Here is a 23,525-nt window from a genome sequence, read left to right as displayed (position 1 = left end):
TAGTTTGGAAGATTAATATCTTTTATAATAAAATATTGTACGGTTGTATTTCTTTTTATTGCTAAATAAATTTTTTATAAAATATTAATTTTTATAAAATAAAATTTACTGAAAATTACGTATGTTAATGTTTTTGTATTTTTTATAATAAAACGTTCTAAAAAGTATTTTAAGTTTGAAATTTTTACTTTTAAAATCAGTGTTTTAATAAAGGTCTTAGTGGTTTTTTACAAAGTGATTTCTACAAATATAAATAAAGATGTATTAAATCTCAAAATCTTTGTTACAATCTTTGAAAATTTCCATGATATAAATTAAGAATCAGTAAACTGTTTATTAAAGTATTGAATTTAAAAGTAAAAATTTTAAACTTTAAAATGTTTTTTTGGAAAATTTATTGTGATTTATTTGATGATTTATTTTTTGTGTATTCTTCCCTCTTTTACATTACATACGTTTTAAATAAAGAATATATAAATGGTATTATATGCAATATATTTATTTTTAACAACTTTTTAGTATTGTGTAAAATGTAACATTGTGTTTCTTAGAACTTATTGATAAGTTTTATCTAATCTTATCCTTATTTTTTGAATTAAATATTTAAATATTTTTATAAATACAGATTTACATTCCAAAATATAATACTGTACATTAATCAGAAATGTGACAAAAACAATTTAATATAATTACACATTAATATTATTAATTTTGTAATTCACTAGCTTATTATAAACTTAATCCAGTCTATGTAAGAAGCTACGCGAGTGTAGACCGAAGGCATGTGATTAACACCACACGGATAAATGCCCCAAGAAACAATACCAACTTGGATGGGAACATTATTTTCAAATTGAACCAATGGACCACCTGAGTCGCCCTATAAGAAATATATTTAATCAGAACATATTATACAAAGAAAACACGTTTTGTATTTAATTATCTACGTCTTTGTTGCGTTCTGCAACAAGAATACATTTAAAAATATTATAAATTACATATTGTATTTTCAAATTTGTTATTATTGCATATCATGTATGACATATATATACATTAATGTTATAATATTTTTTTAAAATTTAAATAATTTAAATTAAAATTTTATGCTTTGTATAAATTAACAACATAGATTACCATTATAATCGATTAAATAAATAATACTACTATAATATTAATAATGTAAAATAAAAATAACATACTTCTTATAATCATGCAATTATTATTATTATTATTATACTGTAATATTAATTGATATTAATTTTAAGAAAAAATATATAAAGTTTAAATTTGACTTACAGAACAAGCGGATATTTCCCCAATAGCGTCAGTGCATATTTGTGAATTATAAATTTTCGCTGGGTCAGAATCTTTTGAGAATTTTTTCTGACAAGATTTATTGTCCAACAAGGGGATAGTAACTTTTTGAAGAACTTCTGGAAGTAGTGGACGCGATTTCTTGGAAATGGAGCCCCAACCAGAGAGTACAGCATTCCCAGTTCGTACCTCGCATTGTTTAGGTAATTTGACAGCGGATACTCTCTTATTAAAAACGAGAGGAGTCTTCAGTTCTAGAATAGCGATGTCATATGGACCAACATCTCTACAAAAAAGCAGTATAATTCAGTCCAAAATGTCATAATTATATTTCAGATGCAGTAACTGTTTATTTTATTATCAGTTGGAAAAACTGATAATATTAATTACAAAGGGTTTATTGCAACGGAGTGCACGATATTGTACCATGACATAAATTGGAGATTATGAAATAATTGCGTGTGATAAATACATACTTTTAAATTTTTTGAGAAAACAAACTTATATACATCTCCTGTATTTTTAACTCTATTTTAGAAATAATCTACTAATTTATAATTGTAATGTTTATAAATATAATATACATGTATAATTTTACAATATAAATTAATTAATAAATTAATTAATAACATTTTAAATAAGTATAAGGATGATATATAATTTCATGTGAAAATGATCGACTCATAATCAATTCCGATTGTGTTTCCCTACATATATTTTCTAAAAGCTGCATCAGATCTTAAGAAAATCTGCATCAGGCCTTGAAAACAAAGGGTTGAATATAACTTAAAAAATTATACTAAAGAGTGTAAGGAAATTAAAATTGAGATTAGAAATTTAAAGCTGTATTAAGCCTACTAAAAAAATTCTGAAGATTTTAATGAATCTAAAGAAAAGACTTTAATAATGAAAAAGAAATTGAACATTATAGGCATGTATGTAAAAACCTATTACATATTATAGGGCTAAAACAATCTAGCAGGACTCAAAAAGAAATGTAGTTATAGGATCGATAAATCTAGATGATGTCTAGAAGGACATATACTCCTATTAATATTACTATTAAATAAGTATAGAAAATGTGACTTTGTATTATAATATTTTTACAAATAAATATATTTTAATAATATTAAATAATTTTGCAATTCTGTTACAAATTATTAATAGATTATTATAATTTTTGAAGTCACAATTGTAATGTAATAGTGATTAAAAAACAATTTTTTTTGTTTCTTATGAAAGTATTATAATTTGAAAAACTGTATCACACAGTTTTTCAAATTATAATACTTTCATAAAAATAAATAAAAATATTGTTTTCTTATTTAGCTACAAACTTATATATCATAAAATAATTTATGTTAAAATACATTTTTTTAAATTATTTACTTAATTATAATTTTACTTTTTTTAAATATGTTTAGCTGTAAAAATAAATATAATAAATAGACATACCCTGAATATTTTTCATGAACATAGGCCGTAGCGACATCAACTACTTGTTCAGTATTCTCCTTTTTATTAAGATAATACTTGCCAGCGAAAACTTTAAGCGAGCCATAATTCATAATGCAGTGTCCAGCAGTCAAGACGAAATTTTTATTTATAATGGAACCACCACAGGAATGAGAAAAAGGAGTGAAGGGTGGAACACCCCATTGTACAGAAACTTGATAAGGAAATTCACCTGGTATGGCATCCTCACCATCGGTAATCCTGGGTTTCAGGCCAAAAGAAACGGCCAGACACACTATAAAAAGATTTAAAAAGTTTTTTAATATCACAATTTTCTTAAAATGCAGCAATACTTTTGCAAAAAAACATTTTGTTTTTGTATTTTTAATATATTTAATATTATTTTTATTTTTTAGAGTATAACTATTTCAGAACCAATCTTTTATTTAAAAAAGTAATTTAGATATGTATGTCTGTATAATTATTAAGAGGCATTTTTTTCATAATATAATTTTTTATTTATTAAGTATTTCTTAGAAATAGGTAGCATACGTTAAATTTTGAAAAAGTAATTTCTACAAACCGCATATTCTCCATTATTATTATATTTAGAAATTTAAAATAAATAAATTATTTTTACGAAAAGAGAGAATTATAAAAAAAACTCTTATAAATATATTTAAAATGCATAAAATAAATGTGTTTGCTTACCCTGAAACACCAGAACAGTAGCTAAAAAACACCGAAGCGACATTGTCGGTATGTTGACTTAATTTAAGCATCAAACAAGATCTTACGGTTTATATAGTAACAAACAGTATCTCACGATAAGGTACGCGTGTATTTCGGAATAATAACGCAACTTGATAACACAAATTTCTTCTTGACACATGAAAGCATAGATAAGCATACAATGGCTATTCCTTTAATAATTAATTTGTTGCGGGTAAAAAAAAGGCTTTTTAGAAATTAATCTTAATACTATCTTTTTGTAATAATAAAGCTTATTAGCGTTAGTGGAACTTACATGTTATACCAGAACTTGTTTTTTTCTTTTTTATGTCATAGAAACACTTTCATTTATTGTACTATATATTTTCTAATATATTCAAATTAAAATAAAAAGATTAAGCTAAATAAGTTGATATATTATTTTAATTAATAAAGGACAATACATAATACATTATTATTTGTACCAAAGCATTTAATACTAATATATAATAAAATATAATAAATAATAAAAACATTTATTAAATTATATTATACATTACATACACTCTCTCTATTAAATTATGCACAGGAACGTTTAGAAAACCGTATAAAAATAAATATTTAAAAAAATAATAAATCTTATAGACAATTTCAGTTTTTTAATATAATTTAATTCTATATAATTAATTTTTATATAAATTAATTGACAAACTTACAATTTGTTACAATATCTTTTGTGCTGTCTACATGTATGTAATTTGATAATTGATAATAAAATTAATAATTATTTTAATTACAGATAACGTATTCTTTCTGAGTTTTCAATTTAATGTCAGTTTATCTTTCATCATCGTTATTTACAGCTCATTATTGTGATAATGATTCATTTGTCGATTTCTCAAGACGACAGCGCTCTCTCTCTCTCTCCTTTCTCTCTCTGTATATACATATGTGTGTGTGTGTGTGTGTGTGTGTGTGTGTGTGTGTGTGTGTGTGTGTGTGTGTAAACTTTATTCATCGATATTTATTGATAAATGGTAAAAACCCGCAACACTTGCATGTCTCACAAAGGATAATATTGATTCAATTTCCATTATTTGGATTAAAAAGAACGTTTCAGAAACGCTAAATGCGCTTTATCAGAAATGTAAAATGTAGATTTTACGTGTTGCAGTAACTAAGCGGGTGGTTGTTCGTATTCCTGCTCAAATCTCGAGCGCAGTCGGAACTATTTGAGTAATATTTAATATTACTATATTAAATATTACTCAAATAATAGGAATCTATATGTTCCACGATCATGTAGTTTCATCGTGTGTGCGTACTTTGGGCAGTATTCATTATTCATTATAGTCAAATCTTATTTGAAGATCGTCTCAAGCAATGTCGTAAGATGCTAATGCGGCTCTGTGATTGATTGATGGCACCTTAAGACAATACTTAAAATTATTTCAAATATAGGACCTGACTATAAATACCAACTTTTATCGAAACAACGGCTTAAAAAAAAAGCAGTAATATGCACTATTTATTACTATATAGTAGGCCGCAACCTATGTATTGGCGGGCCGCATGCGGCCCGCGAGCCGCATGTTTGACATGCCTGGTGTAAAGTAAGAAATAGTAAATTGTTTATTAAAATATTGACCGTAAAAGTAAAAATTTTAAAGTGTGAAATGTTTTTTGGAAAATTTGTTATAATTTATTATAATTTATTTTTTACTTGTACCACACTTTTACATTACATAGGTATTAAATACATAAATTGTAGTATTATATGTAATATATTTATTTTTTACAATTTTTTAGTATTATATAAAATGTAACATTGTTGTTCTTAAAGTTTATTCATAAGTTATTCATAAGTTTATCAACATTCTTTTTACTTTTTATATTAAAAATTTAAATATCTTAATACAGTGTTACATTCCAAAAAATATAATATTGACGAGTGAATTAAAAATGTGACAAAACAATTTAATATAATTACATTTTAATATTATTAATTTTCTAATGTACTAAGCCATATTGTTAACTTAATCCAGTCTACATAAGAAGCTACACGAGTATATACCGAAGGCATGCGATTAACTCCACACGGATAAACGCCCCATGAAACAATGCCAACTTGAGTGGGAACGTTATCTTCAAATTGAACTAATGGACCACCAGAATCGCCCTATAAGAAATATATTTACTCATTAATAATTTATATATTATGCAAACAAGACATGTTTTGATTTTAATAACTATTTTAATAACTATTAACAACTATTAATAACTACTTTTCTATTGCGTGCTGTAACAATAACAAATTTGAAAATATAATAGTTTACATATTATATTAAGTATTACTTGTAAGAAAAAAATATACAAAGTTTAAATTTGACTTACAGAACAAGCGGATATTTCCTCAACAACGTCAGTGCATATTTGTGAATCATAGATTTTCGGTGGATTAGCTTCTTTCGGGAATTTTTCCTGACAAGCTTTATTGTCTAACAAGGGGATTCTAACTTTTTGAAGAACCTTGGGAAGTACTGGAAGCAATTCCTTGGAAACGGAACCCCAGCCAGAAAGCACAGTATTTCCAGTTCGTACCTCATCTTGTTCAGGTAATTTGACAGCGGATACTCTTTCGTTAAAAACGAGAGGAGTCTTTAATTTTAAAAGAGCAATGTCGTATGGAGCAACACCTCTGAAAAAAAGCAGTATAATTTAATCCAAAATGTCATGATTCAGATTATAGTAACTGTTATCAGTTGAATGGACACCAGTGCTAATTGCAAAGGGCTTATTGCAAAAAGAGTGAAGAGATTGTACATAGGTTAAAAATTGTAAAATAATTACGTGTGACAAATACATATTTTTAAATCTTTGAAAAAAATTGAACCTATACATATTTTTTTATTTTAAAACTATATTTTAGATATAATTTACATTTATAATTCTAGTATTTGTAGATATAATATACATTCATTATATTACAATATAAATTAACATTTTTAATAAACTTATTTTAATAACATTTTAAACAAATATTAGAGTGATATATGATTCTATGTGAAAACGATCAACTCATAATCAATGGATCCCGATTGTGTTTCCTTACATTTTTCAAAAGCTTCAACAGATCCTAAAAAACCTGCGTCCGATCTTAAAGATGGAGTATTGTAACTTAGGAAATTATACTAAAGGCTATATGGAAACTAAGCCTAAAGTAGATTAGAAACTTGAGGTACTAAGTTTAAAGAAAAATCTAAAAGTTGTAATGAGCCTGACAACGAAAAAGAAAAGTTGAACATAATAGACTTGAATGTAAGACTCGTTACATATCATCAAGTTAGGACTGACAATCTTACAAGAATTAAAGAGAAATGTTATAGAATAGATATTTTTAGATGACGTCTAGAAAGTAAATATGTACGCACATTATAAAATAATATGTTAAAATACATTAAAAAGGAACTACAGTTCACTGTCATTCAAAACAATTATTCTATTTTTTAGATATTTTAGTTAAAAGTAAAAATAATAGACATACCCTGGATATTTTTCATGGACGTAAGCCTTAGCGACATCAACTTCTTGTTGAGTATCCTCGTCTTCAAAAAGATAATGCTTGCCAGCAAAGACTTTAAGCTTGCCAAATCTTAGAACGCAGTGTCCAGCAGTTAAGACGAAACTTTCATTTATAATTGAACCACCACAGGAATGTGAAAAAGGAATGAGAGGTGGAATACCCCATCGGACAGAGACTTGATAAGGAAATTCACCTGGTGTGGCATCCTCACCATCGGTAATCCTGGGTTTCAGGCCAAAAGGAACGGCCAGACATGCTATAAAGATTTTAAAAAATTCTTTATATCACATTTCTGTTAAAATTACAATAATACTTTTGCAAAATGTAAACATTTTATTTCTGTGTTAATAATATTTTTGGTGTTATTTTTACTTTTTACAATACTATTTCAGACATCAGCTTTTTATTAAAAAATGAAATTAAAATATTTAGCTTTCCGTATAATTATTAGACACTTTTTTCATAAAATAATTTTTTTATTTATTAAGTATTTGTCAAAAATAAGTAACATACATTTAATTTTAAAAGAGGGAGTTCTGCAAACTGCATATTCTCCATTTTTATTATATTTAGAAATTTAAAATAAATAAATTTTATTTTTATAAAGAGAGAATTATAAGAAAAAATTTTATAAGTATATATAAGCTACGTAAAAGAAATGTGTATACTTACCCTGAAATACCAGAACGGTAGCTAGAAGGCACCGAACCAACATTGTCGGTATATTAACTCAATAGAATCTAAGTATCGAACAAGATCTTACGGTTTATATAGTACGAAATAACGGGCAATATCTCGCGATAAGGTACCCGTGTGTATTTCGGAATAATAACGCAATTTGATAACACAACTTCTTCTTGAACACATAGATAAGCATGCAATGGGTATTACTTTAATAATTAATTTATTGCTTAGAGAAAAGGCTTTTAGAATTAATCCTTTTAATACCATCTTTTTTAATAGTAAAGGAAATTGACATTACTAAAATTTATATTTTATACCAGAACTTCACTTTTTCTCTTTTATATCATAAAATACTTTTATTTTTTGTATTATATATTTTATAATACATTGAAATTAAAATAAAAAGATTAAGATAAATAGTTTAATACATTATTTTAATAAATAAAATAGGACAATACATAATATATTAATATTTGTACAAAAGAGAGAACTTAATACTAATGTATAGAAGTAAATATTAAAAACATTCATTATACTATATTATACATTACATACACTCTCTTATCATTAAATTATAAATGTAATTCTGTACATATACATAGAAACGCACATAATCTAATAAAATGTACAAAAATAAATCTATCTAAAAGAATAATAAATCTTGCAATTTTTATTTCTTAACATAATTTAATTCTATATAATAAATTTTTCTAAATCAATTGAGAAACGTAATTTCGAATGAAAAACTCAAAATCTGTTGCAGCATCTTCTGTGCCTATTTGTACAAAACTGGAAATTTAATAATAAAATTATTGATTATTTTAACACGTAAACAATGTAGTCTTTCTAAGTTTTTAGTTCAATATCAGTTTATCTCTCATCGTTTGTAGCTCATTATTTTGATAATAATTCGAGTGTTGATTTCTCAAGATGGCTGCTCTATGTACCTTGTCCATCGATATCTACTGCGTAAATAAATGTTAAAAACTTGCAATACTTGTGTGACAAAGAGGATTGATCCAGTTGCTATTACCTGGATTAAAAAAGGGAAATTTGAATACTAAATGCGCCTCATCAGAAGTGTAAAACGTGAATCTCACGTGTTGCAGGTAACTAGGCGAGCGATCGCTCGTATTCCCGCCCAAATCTCGCGCGCAGTTGGAACTATTTGAGTAGCCGGTAATAGGAATCCATATGTTCCGCGATCACGTAATTCCACCGTGTATGCATACTTTATCGAAGCGACGCCTTTAGCCCAGTCATCAGACGCTCCTGCAAAAAACAACATATGCACTACGTAGCATATTGCGTACCATCTTATCTTGATATCTCTGAGATTTTCGTAATAAACACATTAAATCTTTTATATAAACTGTTCTAATGTGTATCAAAATTAAAATAAAGCAATTAAAACATGTACCAGATGTTGGATACATCAGTTCTGCTGTTGGTCCAAGTTGATAATTTGTGCCGTGAACTTTCGCAATTGCATTAATTGCTTTCTTTGCTACGTTCACCAAATCGGTGTAATCCGATGGTTTCGAACGTGTGTAACCCCATGGTACCAGCCACATTTGAGAATAAGAATGCAAGGTCAGGTACAATCTAAAAACAAAAATTTATTATCAATATTATTAATTATATAATATATAAAATGTTTCGATTAAAATTTTTTTTAAGATTTTAAAAATTAATAATAAAATATATTTAAACGGTAAAACTAAATTAATTCAATATTGATTTGACTGAATTGGAACGCACCGAATATGTTGTTTGTTCGTCAAAATATAATCTGCCATGGCCTTTGTTTCGGGTTCAGAGAAGGCAAAAGGTCCAGAATATGTTTCGTGACAAGGATCTGAACTGGCGCCTTTTTCTTTCTCTTCGCCCCAGTGATATGCAAAATTTCGATTCGGATCGACTCCTTCGCATGTAGTCCATAACCATCTAGTGTAGTGCGTTACAAACTGTAATAAATTGGAAGGCGTGTACCTGGAAAAGAAGATCACGCACCGTTTTAGTTTAGCATCATGCAAGGTTCCCAAATTTATTTTGTGGCCTAAATATCAATTACATAATCTACATTGATTATATAATAGACATTGTAAAAGAATGTTTTTCAACTTTCATTTTCTTATCTTGAGATCTAAAATATCGTTCGGCAATTTAATCTTCAACATGTTTCTTAATATAATATCGGCACTCTCAAGAAGAGATCAAATATTAGATACTGCCATTAAACAATTAATTAAGTCTCTACACACAACTGCGGCGTTGAAACAAGCTTTTTCTCAGCTCTTCTCACCTACTATCATTTTGACTTTCCACATGATTGCTTCTGGTTTTTCGCCAAAAACGGTCGCTGACATGACTGTACTCGTAACCGTCGGGATTAGCAACCGGCAGAATCATCCAATCCGAATTATCCAACAATTTTGTGTAGCTTGAGTTCTTCTCTACCAATTGATTCAATATATAGGTCGCCACTGCGGTACCAATCCATTCTCGTCCGTGCATGCCTGCAAAGATGATGACGGTTTACCGAAAAGATGATCTAACGGGACGAGATGTATGTAAACGTGGGAAGTGTACGAGTTCAACGTCGGTGAAAACCGGTTGGCCGGTTAATTTTGGTAATAAGGTATCCACAGGAAAATTTTTACAATTTTAATGAGAGTAATTGTAAAAAATTTTTGAAAATAATTTTTTATTTTAATTTTAATAACGTTTTGCATTATTGTAGACAAAAGTTGTATAATTTATTTACAATTTTCTTAATCTATTTTTAACTTGCATTTCTTTATGCATCAGAGAAATAACTGTCTACAAAAAAAACTTACCGGCATCTATCCAAATAGCAGGCTTTTTTTCGCCTTCTTTGTTTAATCCTGTCGAAACTTTTGCTATCTTTATCGGTTGGCCCTCGTAGCTATGTCCAATTGTTATTAATTCTACCATTTTCGGATACCTGAAGACTAAGTATTCTAAATAGCGTATAATATCTGCCAAAAAATAAGTCGATTTATTTAAGTTTATTTATTCATTTATATACATATGTTAAATAAAAAAATAACTAATATTTATGCGATACAATTAATCATGTATACGTTAAATTAGTATTAAAAATAGAATAAAAATAGATGAAGTCAATTTAATAAAAAGCATTTTATAACACGATTTACCACCGTATCGATGATAACGTTTCCATGTCATCGTGTGGCCTTGAGTGGTGACTAAGTCTTCACGCTGTTCTTTAGACATCTTTGGGTTTTGATAAGAGATAGTCTTCTGTTAATTAAAGAAAAAGAATATTTTCATGACCTGACTCAATTCAAGGTCGCATTTTACGATATTAATTAATCATGCTGCTAACCAGCACGATTTCTCTTTCCCATTTCAATTTTTCTAATGTGTCGATCATTACACTTAGTCAATAACACTTACAAATAATTATTCATACACGCAGTAACGAAAACCTTCGATTCAATATTTTAATATAATAAATTATGATTTATTCACATTACTTTCTGTCGCTTTGTATCTCTGTGCCATAAAAAATATTGAAAAGACCATAAGTAAAACGTGTCAGCATTAGATATGGACATCAGCTGTCATTCGAATTTTCTTTAGATATTATCGCTAATAATTACATGCAAATATTTTAGATATTATTGCTAGTAATAACATTAGTTATATCCAAATAATTGAATTATGATTCAGATTTCAATGAGTGACAATTTCTAATAATATTGATGTTACTGTATATAGCATTGTTATTAACATAAAAATTAATTCTTTTCACTCTATGCACTTTTACAAGAACTCAATATTTTAAACTATTTAAGAATATAAAAATTTAATATTAACGTATTAATATATATTAGTAAATAATGTACATTTATTTTTACCTGAATATCAGATATTAATATTTTGAAGTCAATTTTTTTATCCCTTAAATATTCCTTGACATCACTTACGAGATCTGGTGCCACAATTATATCAGAAGTTCTATAAGAGAAAATGTGGATTTAGAAATACATAAAATAATTAATTACAAAAAAGCCGTCAATATTGATAAAGATCTTCTCGACACTCATTTATTTTTCAAAAACTAAATATTATGCTTTATTAATACTAATTAAAACATAATCTGTTTATTGTCTAAACTTAAACAATAAAAGATATAAAAACTCATAGTTTATATATTCATGCTTTTATTCTATGTAATCAATGTTTTTTCTATATAATTAATGAGATTTTGAGTATAAAATTGAGATGAAGTGTAAACTGATATCGTTAGATTTGTTAATGAGACTGATTACAAGATACTAAGAATCAAGCAGAATAGAATAAAAGACATCGCATTATGAGATCTATTAACCTAATTTAATCGTTATATTTTGTCGCGCTACATGTTGCGCCTTGCGGAACAGCAAAGTATTTATATGTATGAATCAACAAAAAGCGATTTACATCAAAGTGATTGTCTTCTAGGAATCCATATATACATTAATTTGTAAATATTTTGTATAGATGATTCATGTGACAGAAAAAAATGTAATATTACGGCTTATTAGATTGAAGCTCATTTTTGTTTATCTTACAAATAGAAATCGAAACATATTATAGAAACTTCTGTATCATCTAAGACATTTTCTAATTTGTATATTTGTATATATTTTACATTTTCAAAGTTTTATTTATGCTTTTGCATAAAAAAAGGAGTTAACCAAAGTAATATTAAGTTGGTATTATCAACCTTACTCTATTATAATAAAAATACTAACCTGTTAGAATTTGGAAAGGACCAAAATTTAATATCTTCAGGCTCGGCGTCTCTCAAGTCGCGCAAATCCGCAGCTTGACTTTCCGTGCTAGGAAATGCCCTGATTAAATGATAATTTCTATAATTTATTCTTCTGGTACGTGACCGTGAATCTTTTTTTTCGGTGCCAACGATACTGTTCACGACAGTACTGAGTCCGCTTGCTACGACAGATAGCATAGATTCAACGAGGCCAAATAGAGAAAAACCTCTGTAATCATCATCATCATCATCTTCATCCCAGGATAATTCTCTGGGTGTGTTCTGAGTTGTATTTGTTTCAGCGACTACAACTTTGTCTTCTTTTCTGTCTTTGGAATTGAAACACGTCTCTATTTCTTGATCTTTAAGGGCATTCTGCAAACTGTACGTCGATTATTATTGTAATTTTTATAATATAAAATATTCTGTAATGTTTTTTATATTAGTTATATATTTTTCAAAATTTTTTAAATCACGAAAAGACACATAATGAATACCACTTTGTAAATCTTGGTGAAGTTCCAATTTAGAATATTTAATTACTTTTATAATTTAAAAATAATCATTTAGTTTATTATAAATTTTACGATAACTTCCAAATGTTATAAAAACATTTAGATTGTATATAGATTCTAAAAATGTTTAACATCTATCTTAACATTTGCATCACGTGTTTTAAATGCTGAGAGCACTATTCTCATTCGCATAAAAACGCTTTCATTATTAATTAAATTCAGCAACACAATCAACATTCTTTTATGGTTAACGCGTATGATCTACTTTTCTTTTAGAAAAACTCTTAGAAGAAAAACTAGAACGGAAAAAACACATAAGCAAATAAAAAGGTGCATCTTAATTAATATAATTGAACTTTACATTTTAAAAAAGCAATGTACAAGAATTCATAAATAAAAATTGCAACAAATTAATGTAAAAAAAAACAAAAATCATATTTTCTTTTACACAAATTAAATTTAAATTTAATATTTGTTGTATTTTATTGCAAAACTCAATATAAATATTAATATAAATTTAAGTCCTCTCTCTTCCTTTTTTCTTTTTTTTTTAAGAAAGAGAAATAGAGCAAGAAGTTTAAAAAATATTAAAATTTTTATAATTTAAAATAATTTTTTTTTTCTAATTTTTAATTATTTTAAACGCAAATAACTCAGTCATGCGCAAAGAAGGTACCCAGAACAACATGTGTACAAAGTGTTCAGATGATGAAAAGTAACACAACTTTATTAAACTGCTTAATAAACTTTTAATTGTTAATTAATGACACCAACCCACTTTTCACATCCAGTGCTTTTTCTTTCTTGAATATCTTCTCTTCCGCGTAATCATATTGTGGATTTATCACCGTGTAATTGCTACTGTATGGACTGCTGTTTGCCGGGTACAACACAAGGATCCCCAAAATTCCGACGATCACGCACAAGATCGATTTGACGCCGGCACTCATGGCGTGCTTTGATCGCGCCAGAATGCTCGATCGTCTCGAAGGTTCCTCGTTGACTGGCAAACCCGCAACCGGAACCAGTTGCTAGTTCATACGGGCACGTGAAACACGACGGTTTCACTGTTCTGCCTCACGGGCTTGGATTACGGGATTTCATTTCTGCGCTGGACGACGTTCATTCTTCAGTCATGCAGTGGATCAACGGCTTCGGGGTTAATAGATGGGATACTTGAAACGTTAGCAAGATTGAATGCATTAATCGATGTCAACGGTGATTTGAATCGACTCTCCATGCTAAAAGAATTCAATAGATTAAATAAGAAAAAATCTGTACATTTCTATTGTATTAGTATATAAATATCACATTTGTTATTTTTTTTAAAGTTAGCATGTTGATAGTCATCTTTAATCAATGTTTATCTAATCGTATTTTATCAAAATTAATATTATCGTATGTTTTTAGTTTATGTATTATATAATACTTTAATTTTAGATTTTGTTTTTTAAATATAAATAAAATAGATTTTTTTCAAATATTTTACACACGCACAAGCACATGTCCATATTTGAGTAATTATCTATCATTTTATACAAGTTTTCTTAAATAAAGTTGCTGATCCTGCAACATAACACAAATTTTAAGATGTTGAAGTAGCGATAGCAATAAAATCAATAAAACTATGATTGATTGATTTAATATACACGCACGTGTGTGTATTATATTATCTTTTTGCTACTTTTTAAAATTATTTTTCAAGATAAATTCAAATGTCTCATGTCTTTAAAAATATAAAATAATAATGATACATACACGGGTATAATATAAATTCAAATTGATCTATTTATAAAATTAATATCTATTTTTCATTCTTTGAATTCTTATTTTTTGAAAATGTTTCTTGTCTTATTTTTTAAAAATATTTTTATATTTTATTATCAAAGTTTATATAGATTGTATCATTTAATTTAAATTTTCTGTGCTTAATTCAGAGAAGAAAAAATAATCTTTTTATTGTTAAAACCAAATAGCTAACAGAATAATATGAAGCAAGTTTCCAAGCTACGTAAGTATTCTTGCGAATTTATTTGGTATGGCGGGATGCGCAGTAGGTCAGTAAGTTTGCCGTTAGCAAAACACGTTTTCGCGATATCAATGTTCAAACAACCGTAACTATGTGTATTAAATCCACTTCGCTACATAATGGTTTTACTACAATCAAAATAACCTTTTTAAAAGTTTAAGCATATGTAAATAAAAGTTTTAAACATATTATTCATTATCATTAGAAACTTAATTTCTCTATATGTAGAAGTCGTTGTAAATTATTTCAAGATAAAGTAATTAAAAGAAAATAACAGATTTTATAAAACAATAAATTTAATAATATTAACTCTCCTATAATTTTAGTTCTGTTATAAAAATCAGGATAAAATTTTTGCTAATTACAACGATAATTTTTTAATGCATACAATACATGTCTAAAAGCAACTTAAAATAGGAGGGTAAATATTACACCCAAAACACGCTGTGAATATGATTTATTGTTGTTACAACTATACGCGCGTACCCATGCGGCACGCAACGGTACAATTATTGCGCAAACATACACAGAATATAATATAACGTAAATAAGTATATAACATTAATAATAATTATTATTATAATGACTGAATGTTAAATTAATGTTACGCTGTTAGTCGGATTCGGGCGCGTAAAGAAATCTAGACGGAGAAGAAAGGGCAGACGGACGAAGAAAAGAAAGAACATAAAAGAAGACACGGTCGGTTCTCTCAAGCGGACCCTTAATCCTTCCAACGGCTCAATCGTCTCTATGCGATTTGAACCCGTCCACAAGATAAAGCATATTATATTCACTTCATATTTAATCTTAGCGCGAAGTAAAATACCTCGCGCCCGTCACCATTGAAGGGCCAAGCATACCCAAAAAGGGCTCCTAAGGTCATCGTTAACCTATTTCTTGACCATCAAATATACAGTACAAATTTTGACTAGCACTTTGCGTAACTACGGATCCTCCGTCTCTTAATCGTGGAAGAATTCGTAGAGAATGGAGGAAACACCGTAGCTTTAATCGACCTTCATTCGGAAGACAAAAGTAGAAAGGATTGCGAAAGTAGACGAAGAAGCCGACAACGTCAAAAGGAAGGCCGGCTGCTATAGACCGGCGGTCCCTTCACGCTATCGTATTGTCGTAATTACAATATAATCAATTCGATCGTAATAATTGACTGCTCATCGTCATGCCCGTCGAGATGTACTCTTTAAGAGGGCACTCAACGGCACACGAGCCCGAAATGGCAAGAATCTATGGGTTCACCGAAAGAATACGCGCGATACTGCCTCGTCACGTGCATACTCCTCCTCAGATAGCATTATTCATTCCAGTCGGTGTGACTTTCGAGCTGATCCTAAACGTAACATTGCTTCTTTCATAAGTCGCAGACTGTTATTTATTTTGCGACGGTTTTCCTCAAGGTGTCTCCTCAAGGCCTTATTTTAAGGCGACATTGTCTCGTGGCATATTTACAGTTATTTAACATCATTCTTTCGTACATTGAGGGAGCATAACACGGGATTTTTATACGTGCATGTACATGTATATGATGTGTATAATATACTCTGCAAACGACGTAACATTCTCTGTCAAACATTACTCGAGAGTCTCAAGTATAACATGATAATATATGAATTTATGATGCTCGCGTATTATTTAATGATCTATTCGTTACTTATGTAAATTTTATAAATGTTTCCTTAAAAATTAGAATTTTTAAATAAAATATTCAAATGTAACGATAGATTTTAATTATTTTATAATAATGTAATTTTATAAATTTCGATCAATTTTTTTATTTTGTTATTAATGCTGTTTTGTTATTAATGCTAAACAAAACATTTTCTGCCGGAATAAAACGAAACAAAAAAATACTTCTTGAAAACTAAATTATGTAATTAATATTACCTGAATCACACACACACACATTATGATTATTAAAGCGCGAGCACAAGTTTTGTTATCATTCGTATGATAATTATGTGTGGTATGTGTAAATGAATGCATTTATACGTGTGCAATGGATAGATGTCTTCCGAAATCAAAAGCGCACTCAGTGTCGCGCGAGATACGCTCGTTTCGAATACTCGATGCTCTTCGTAGATCGCGCGAAGAGCACGGTTGATTCTCTTCAACTATGACTACGAGCTATCGGTAAGTTGTGTGCGGCTGATTGATCATATCATAAATGGGGAAAGGTGGCGAAATCATGAACTTCAAAATTTCGCAAAACAAGCTTCTAAAAAATATTAAAATATACGTGAAGAGAAAGAAGGGAGCGATTAAAATATTATTTAAATCTATTTCGCCAAAATTCTCATATTAAAATTTGAAATATTTCAATAACTGCTAAATCATAAATAGTATATGTGTTAAATCATATTTATACGTGCTATCAATAAAAACGTAGAATAATCAAAATTTTATAATACTTTTAAAAATAAAATCAAATTATTTTTATTATATTTAGCAAGTTTTTTCAACGTAGTCATTTGACCACCTTGTCCTCCTTAGATCATCTATTATATTGTATTTTTACTATTCGCTACGTTAAAATACAACAGTAACGATAATCGTAACAATTTTATCTTGACTGCATATTGACGCGAGGATGGAATCGATTCACATTATCGTCTCTCGTTTTTCTTGTTCTCTTCTAGTCAGAGCAATTCTTTAACCTTTGTCCTGCGTTACCGAATATTATTCCTACTGTTTGCAACATGAACGTCCTACTAATTCAACGCTACGAAATGCACGTAGACTTATTATGAATAGTCGGTTAATGATAATGATTAATTCGTGCAGTCATTTTCAGTAAATCCTTTAAAAGGATTTACACGTGTCCTTTGCGTGTTAACGAAGTAATGCTTTCATTAATCGATTATATCGATCATTTATTCCGTTATCCCCAACTTCTCAGTCGTTTTGTTTTTAATTGGACTTTTTTGGCGTTAAAGATATGTGTCGGTATCGGCCTTAAAGGCGAAACCGTTAATGAATTCGCAATGATGTTTGTGCCCGTTAGTCTTGGGGATTGTGGCGAGTTATGTTGGCGAGTAGCAATTCTTAAACAATGTTGGCCTTGGCGATGGAGCTACCCATCATAACTTTATTCACGAAATTTACGATGGCCGTGGCGGGTTGTTCTGGTTCCAGTTCGGCGAACACGTGGCACTGATTGTCCGATTTGTGAGCGAGTTTTCTTGCCACAAAGCCAAAGCAGCGACTGAAAAAAAAAACAAATTAAATTAAGATAAATGTAAATAATTAAAATTATCACAATTTTTAATTTTTAACACAAATTTTAGAATTATAATTTTTACACAAATAAAAAATTATAAAATATAATTTGTAAATTTATAAAAAATAATAATTTATAAAAAACACTTAAATTATAAGTAATTCGTAAGTAAAATGATTTTATTACTGATTTATTAATTTATAAAATAATTTGATTCTTTAATTCTAAAAAATTTTATATAAATTTGAAAACATACTGGGCGCTAAGTGGTTTTCCAGTATCTTCGCTAGTAAAGTCCCACGTGCGTTCTTCAGTGTCCAATCCACAATAACTTATGTTATTTGTAGGATAATGTCGACGGAAAAATAGCTTTCTTGCATTATCAGTCAAAGTAATGCCCTGCGTGGAGACTTTGAAATGAACAATTGTGGCAACCGGCAAAGGCTTTTGCTCGAATAGACTAGTGACGGCTTTCTTGATGGCCTGTGGCCCGGTCAAAGACTCCGTATCGATTGTAAAGAGATATAAAACATTGCAAGCTAAAAAAATAAATTACAAATACTTAAACAATTTCTGCTTTTTTCAGTCAATTTAAGGGGGTTTATAAATAAAATTACTAGAAAAAATTACTTAAAATATCTAAATTTAAATCTATCTAAATTTAATTGTATGGGATTTTTCTATGCTGTTTTTCGTATCCATTATTTTAAAAAAGTAATAAATAATACCTGCTCCTTGAGCGAGAAGCTGTTGAGTGCTATTGGTACCAGGTGAGTCTAGAGCTCTAGCGGCTGCTTCTGGTTCGGGTAACAGTAGTTGGCAAGGTAATGCCATAGCCATCAAACTGTGCTGGTAAACCAGTGCCGAAAGCGAACTAAAAACGGGTTCGTTTGCGCATCCCTTTAGTCTAACGCCGCGCGATGTTGGTTCGATTAAGAAGTGCCTAACAAGCTCGCTTGAAGGATCTCGTGGACTACTGGGCGCACCAGGGGGTGGCGTAGCCACTTTCAATGCCAGACCAAAAGCACCCGGAAACGAGTTGCTGTCTCGTACCACAAATGTGCCGGGTGTTGCGTCTTTCAACATCGAGATTGCTAGAAAAAGTTTTACGGCGTTCATATTTCGCACTACTCGCAGTACTCTTTTTAAACTATTGCATAAGAAAATAGATAGCATATTTTAATAAAGTATTAAATAAAGTTTTAATTATTATAAAATAATTAATAAAATTACAATTAATAATAAGTTTTAAATGTTAGATCGTGATATATAAATAACATATGCAAAAAAAGAAATGTCATTTTTAATCAAAGAGAATGTCGATGCTTAATAATATTTCAGTATTAATTATTAAATATATTTTCCAGTTTTCTAAACTGTGTGTCAATATGGATTGTTGGATTTGAAATGCAATCATAAATTAAAAAAATATTTCAAACATTGATCATTAAGTTAAATAATAATCAATTTTAATAACAATATTACAGAGATCTTGAAAAAAAATACTGCACATTTTTTAATAATTAATACTGAACTATTAAGCACCAATTTGCTTTGACTAAAAAAAGGCATTTTTTCATGCTTGAAGTTTAAATTATTGTAAAGTAGTAAATTTGAATTACTTTTATTCGACAATAGAATTATACTTAAAATTATATTTCTTTTACATCTAATGCAATAAATAATAAACTAAATTAATAATTAAAAAGATAAAAGTTATTTCAGATTTAAAAATTACCTTGCTCCCGCGATATATTAGGTTTGTACCAGATTTTACTAGTATCGCGTACAAATTTCACATTAACGTCAGCTACCTCCTGGGGCTCAGTGTTCGAGTGAACGCTGGAGCGTCTGGAGCTATAATATTGAATTTGCGGCGAAGATTGACCACCACTGTTGATTGATGTGTATGACGTAGCACTCTGCAAAATCCAAAAATCCAAAGCAAGTCATTAAAAAAATTATATTTCCTCCTATCAAATATCATCCAATCAAAAAAAAATTAAAATAGATATTATCAAACATATCTAATTCCTAATATTTTATTTTAATCATTATATTTATTTCCAAATTACTTATGTATCAACAGAATTTATTCGTATTTAAATAACCATTTAAAAGTTAAAAAATTTAAATAATTAAAACATTGAGTGTATGAAATATATTTCTGTTGTTTTATCATAATCATGGGATTGAAATAACGACGACAATATAAGCATAATGTAATATGCGATGTTTACCTTGGGGCTTTGGGCAAATTCTACGTGGGTTGGTGTTCCGGGACTGCGTGAAACAGCCTGTGGCTGCGATATCGTCGATTCGTTTATAGGAGAAACAGGTCGGTCCTTACTGGAAAGGGAGTAAACCGAACGCATCATTAGATGATATTCCACAAAAATGTATCGACATTTCCGTGCAGGCAGTTGACTCGTGCACAGTGCTATACATCGTGAGGAAAATATCGGAAAAAGGGTGATACACATTTTGTAGAAGAAAATTTCGGAGGCGGAAGGAGTGCCTCTAAGTTAAACGGGGCGAGCATCTCTAGCGAGAAGTGAGAAGAAAGTTGAATAGAAAAGAAATTTTTTCCCCCGAGGAATTCTCAGTGAAGATGATAGAAATGATGTTACTTTGGTTCTTCGATATAACAAAGTTTATTTCGTCGATATAACATACTTGCTCTGTGAGAAGTTTCTATATGGCACACGATGCAAGGAAGCGCGAGTTCTTGTTAGTTCGAAGGTGCAGCACACATATGGCCAGTGTACGTGGCCGCGATTTATGATCATGATATGATCAAGTACGCTAAACTTTCCTATTACAACTGCATAGACATGGAATAATAGTTTTCAAATTAATCTCTATAATGAAAATGACTGCAATTTGTAACAACGATAAACACTAAGGATGCAATATTATGAAATTACGTGAAACCAATGTTATTCAGACATAAAGGAAAAAAATCCAATATAAATATGTATGTTTTCAATTTATGTAACATCATATGAGAAATGATTTATTATCTATGATATGATTTATAGGATGCATTCCCCGGGCGTATCAACGCGCGCGATTAGTAACATAACACAAAACATTCATAGTGCACAGTTTGGGCGCGACACTCTCCATCGCTGTGATTAATTCTAAAGCCATTACATATTTAATTACGTAATTCACTCGCTTTCGCGCGATTCTTCGTGTATATTACCTATAGTCGAACGACGCCGATTGGTTAGTGAGTGGCCATCGTTTGTTATGCGTTTGTTTAAGCGACCCGCTTGCTGGGAAACTCAAGCGTCTAGAATCACGAATATCATTCTTCGTCATCATTACCGTCGCTCTGCTGATCCTTCATTGTGTTCAGGGGGAAATTTTTTACGTCATACTACGCATGACTTGGTACAAAATATTTCTATAAAATTTATAAAATGTCCAGTGCCGAACCAGCAGAATCCTAGTTCTGACATTCCCGACAAAAAATTCAGGATAAAAAATTTTAATATTAAAAGAATGAGAACGTTTACGTCATATAGCATAAGTCATATAGTTTCTATCTCGCCTAATCTTTTGATTAAAGTTATCGCAGGTAATATATCTAATAAATCCATTAATTTTTCATGTAGTCTATTAGAATAAAATTTTAAAGCGCTGCAAAAAAAGTCTAAAGAACTTTTAATTTATGTAATTATATGTTTGAAATGTTACATATTGAACGAAGAGTAAAACCTACCGCTGTGTTGTCGGACTCTTGGGTGGAAGCCCCGTCTCCTTCGAGGCTTCCCTTCGTTCATCGATATATATTCGTTCGCTGTAGGTTCCGACGTTATTATTATTATTTCCGCCGGCCTCGTTGTTGTTGTTGTTGCTGACATTGTAGCTGTTGTTGGACGTCACGTAGGTGCGATCGCTGGCGAACGTCACCGTTGGTGATGCGTTATTGACATACGGCGTCCGCGGATAGACCGGAAACGCCGGCGTCTGGGGTCGCGAGGCGCCGCTGACGATCGCGCTTCCGGGACTGACGCTTCTCTCGGTCCACGATGACGCCGAGTCATTGTGCGGCTGTGTGGAATTCGAGACGATTATTGTAATTACACACTCAGAAGGTACTTGACGGGGCGTAACGAGAAGTGACGAGGAGACACCGATTAGTGGCAAACTAAACGTACATCGTCATTTTCTACGTCAGTCAAAATGCGCTACCAGCCAAGCGACGCGCGTGCTGGACAAGCTTGGAACACCGAGACTAATGTTGAACTTCAATTAGCGACTAACGCATCAGCAGAAAAAAAAACTAAGGCAAGTGCGTGTTATAAAATGATTTCTACGCGTGGGATTTGTGTGAGGGGGAGACAAACCTGGGTGCAATTCTGCCATGCTTTTGGTGACTGATTAGGGGAGCAATTAGTGACATTGTTGCTAGGCACACTGGCAGGTATTGCAGCGGCTGCTATCGCGTCGCTGCCGGTAGGGTGCTCGTTCTCGGTTTTTGTCATGCTCGGGGACGCGCGAATCGGCGAGATCTCGGCTAGAGTCTGAATGAGGCTCACGAGAGGGTCAGGCTGGTGATCGACCACCGCTAATAATCCGCCGTCCACTTGGTCGTTGCTGCTGCTGGTCGAGCTGTAACTCCCGACGCTCTGATAAGCAATGCGATTCCTCGACTCGGGCCGCGCGTTTCGACTAGATGCCGCGTACTCCTGACGATCCGCGGTCGCCTGCTTCCGATCCGCGGAGTGGTCATTGGTGACGCTGTTGATGACACCGGATTGCAACTGATGATGGCGATGCTCGCGGAACAATGCGTCCGTGCGCGCGAAACTGTCGCTGCGCGACTCCGGCCGCGGCGGTTGCTGCTGATGCTGTTGCGGCCTGTCGGTGTTACTGGAACTCGATTGCTGACCCGCCGCGAACCCTAAGGGTGGCGCGGCCACTAAGGCTGAGCGGGGGGATGTCGGAGGGCTCTGGAATGCAAGCCAAGCGCTATGCTACATGCCGGCGAACTAAGAGCGTTTAATCCTTTCAGTGCTATGCTCCGAATGCCCTCGATTACCCACGCTAGCGAGGCCTTAAGTCCAAATCGTTGTTAATTAATTGCGCGGGCTAATTAATGGCAAGAGTTAACGCGGGGTAGTCGTAACGCAGCTGCCGCGTCAGCTGGGAATTGTTTCAAGCGATAACGATAAAGAGAA

General features: G+C 30.8%; 3 protein-coding genes across 13 annotated transcripts in view; all 3 read right to left on the bottom strand.

Annotated features, from left to right (window-relative positions):
- Positions 1 to 705: 705 nt before the first annotated feature.
- LOC105839834 (transmembrane protease serine 9) lies at positions 706 to 7,840 on the bottom strand. The gene is made up of 8 exons (XM_036286268.1): positions 7,736 to 7,840; positions 7,025 to 7,319; positions 5,875 to 6,178; positions 5,485 to 5,659; positions 3,481 to 3,537; positions 2,770 to 3,064; positions 1,297 to 1,600; positions 706 to 880 (listed from the first exon to the last, which is right to left on the bottom strand). The coding sequence occupies exons 1-8, from the start codon at positions 7,776 to 7,778 to the stop codon at positions 722 to 724; spliced, it is 1,632 nt and encodes a 543-aa protein (XP_036142161.1). The 5' UTR covers positions 7,779 to 7,840; the 3' UTR covers positions 706 to 721.
- Positions 7,841 to 8,164: 324 nt separating this feature from the next.
- On the bottom strand, positions 8,165 to 14,747 carry LOC105839833 (carboxypeptidase B). The gene is made up of 9 exons (XM_012686405.3): positions 13,844 to 14,747; positions 12,535 to 12,936; positions 11,656 to 11,755; positions 10,930 to 11,035; positions 10,588 to 10,749; positions 10,053 to 10,266; positions 9,509 to 9,739; positions 9,168 to 9,352; positions 8,165 to 9,019 (listed from the first exon to the last, which is right to left on the bottom strand). Exons 1-9 carry the CDS (start codon positions 14,017 to 14,019, stop codon positions 8,844 to 8,846), a joined length of 1,752 nt encoding a protein of 583 aa, XP_012541859.2. The 5' UTR covers positions 14,020 to 14,747; the 3' UTR covers positions 8,165 to 8,843.
- A 2,517-nt stretch (positions 14,748 to 17,264) lies between these two features.
- Positions 17,265 to 23,525, bottom strand: part of LOC105839835 (tensin-3) — a 210,080-nt gene continuing 203,819 nt past the window's right edge. For 7 of the 11 annotated variants that reach the window (XM_012686408.3, XM_028189478.2, XM_036285559.1 and 4 more), the window contains 8 exons: positions 22,692 to 23,297; positions 22,064 to 22,395; positions 21,542 to 21,631; positions 20,574 to 20,682; positions 20,072 to 20,255; positions 19,062 to 19,427; positions 18,590 to 18,872; positions 18,159 to 18,318 (listed from right to left, as the gene is read on the bottom strand). In XM_012686408.3, coding sequence (XP_012541862.2) covers positions 18,159 to 18,318; positions 18,590 to 18,872; positions 19,062 to 19,427; positions 20,072 to 20,255; positions 20,574 to 20,682; positions 21,542 to 21,631; positions 22,064 to 22,395; positions 22,692 to 23,297 — 2,130 coding nt within the window. Of the gene's footprint in view, positions 18,319 to 18,589; positions 18,873 to 19,061; positions 19,428 to 20,071; positions 20,256 to 20,573; positions 20,683 to 21,541; positions 21,632 to 22,063; positions 22,396 to 22,691; positions 23,298 to 23,525 lie in introns of all 11 variants that reach the window. The other 4 variants (XM_012686407.3, XM_012686411.3, XM_012686409.3 and 1 more) reach the window with 4 other exon arrangements.

The sequence above is a fragment of the Monomorium pharaonis genome, chromosome 4 (assembly GCF_013373865.1).
Source record: "Monomorium pharaonis isolate MP-MQ-018 chromosome 4, ASM1337386v2, whole genome shotgun sequence".
Classification (NCBI taxonomy): domain Eukaryota; kingdom Metazoa; phylum Arthropoda; class Insecta; order Hymenoptera; family Formicidae; genus Monomorium; species Monomorium pharaonis.
The sequence above is the reverse complement of the archived record's forward strand: the minus strand, read 5'-3'. Positions and strand labels throughout refer to the sequence as shown.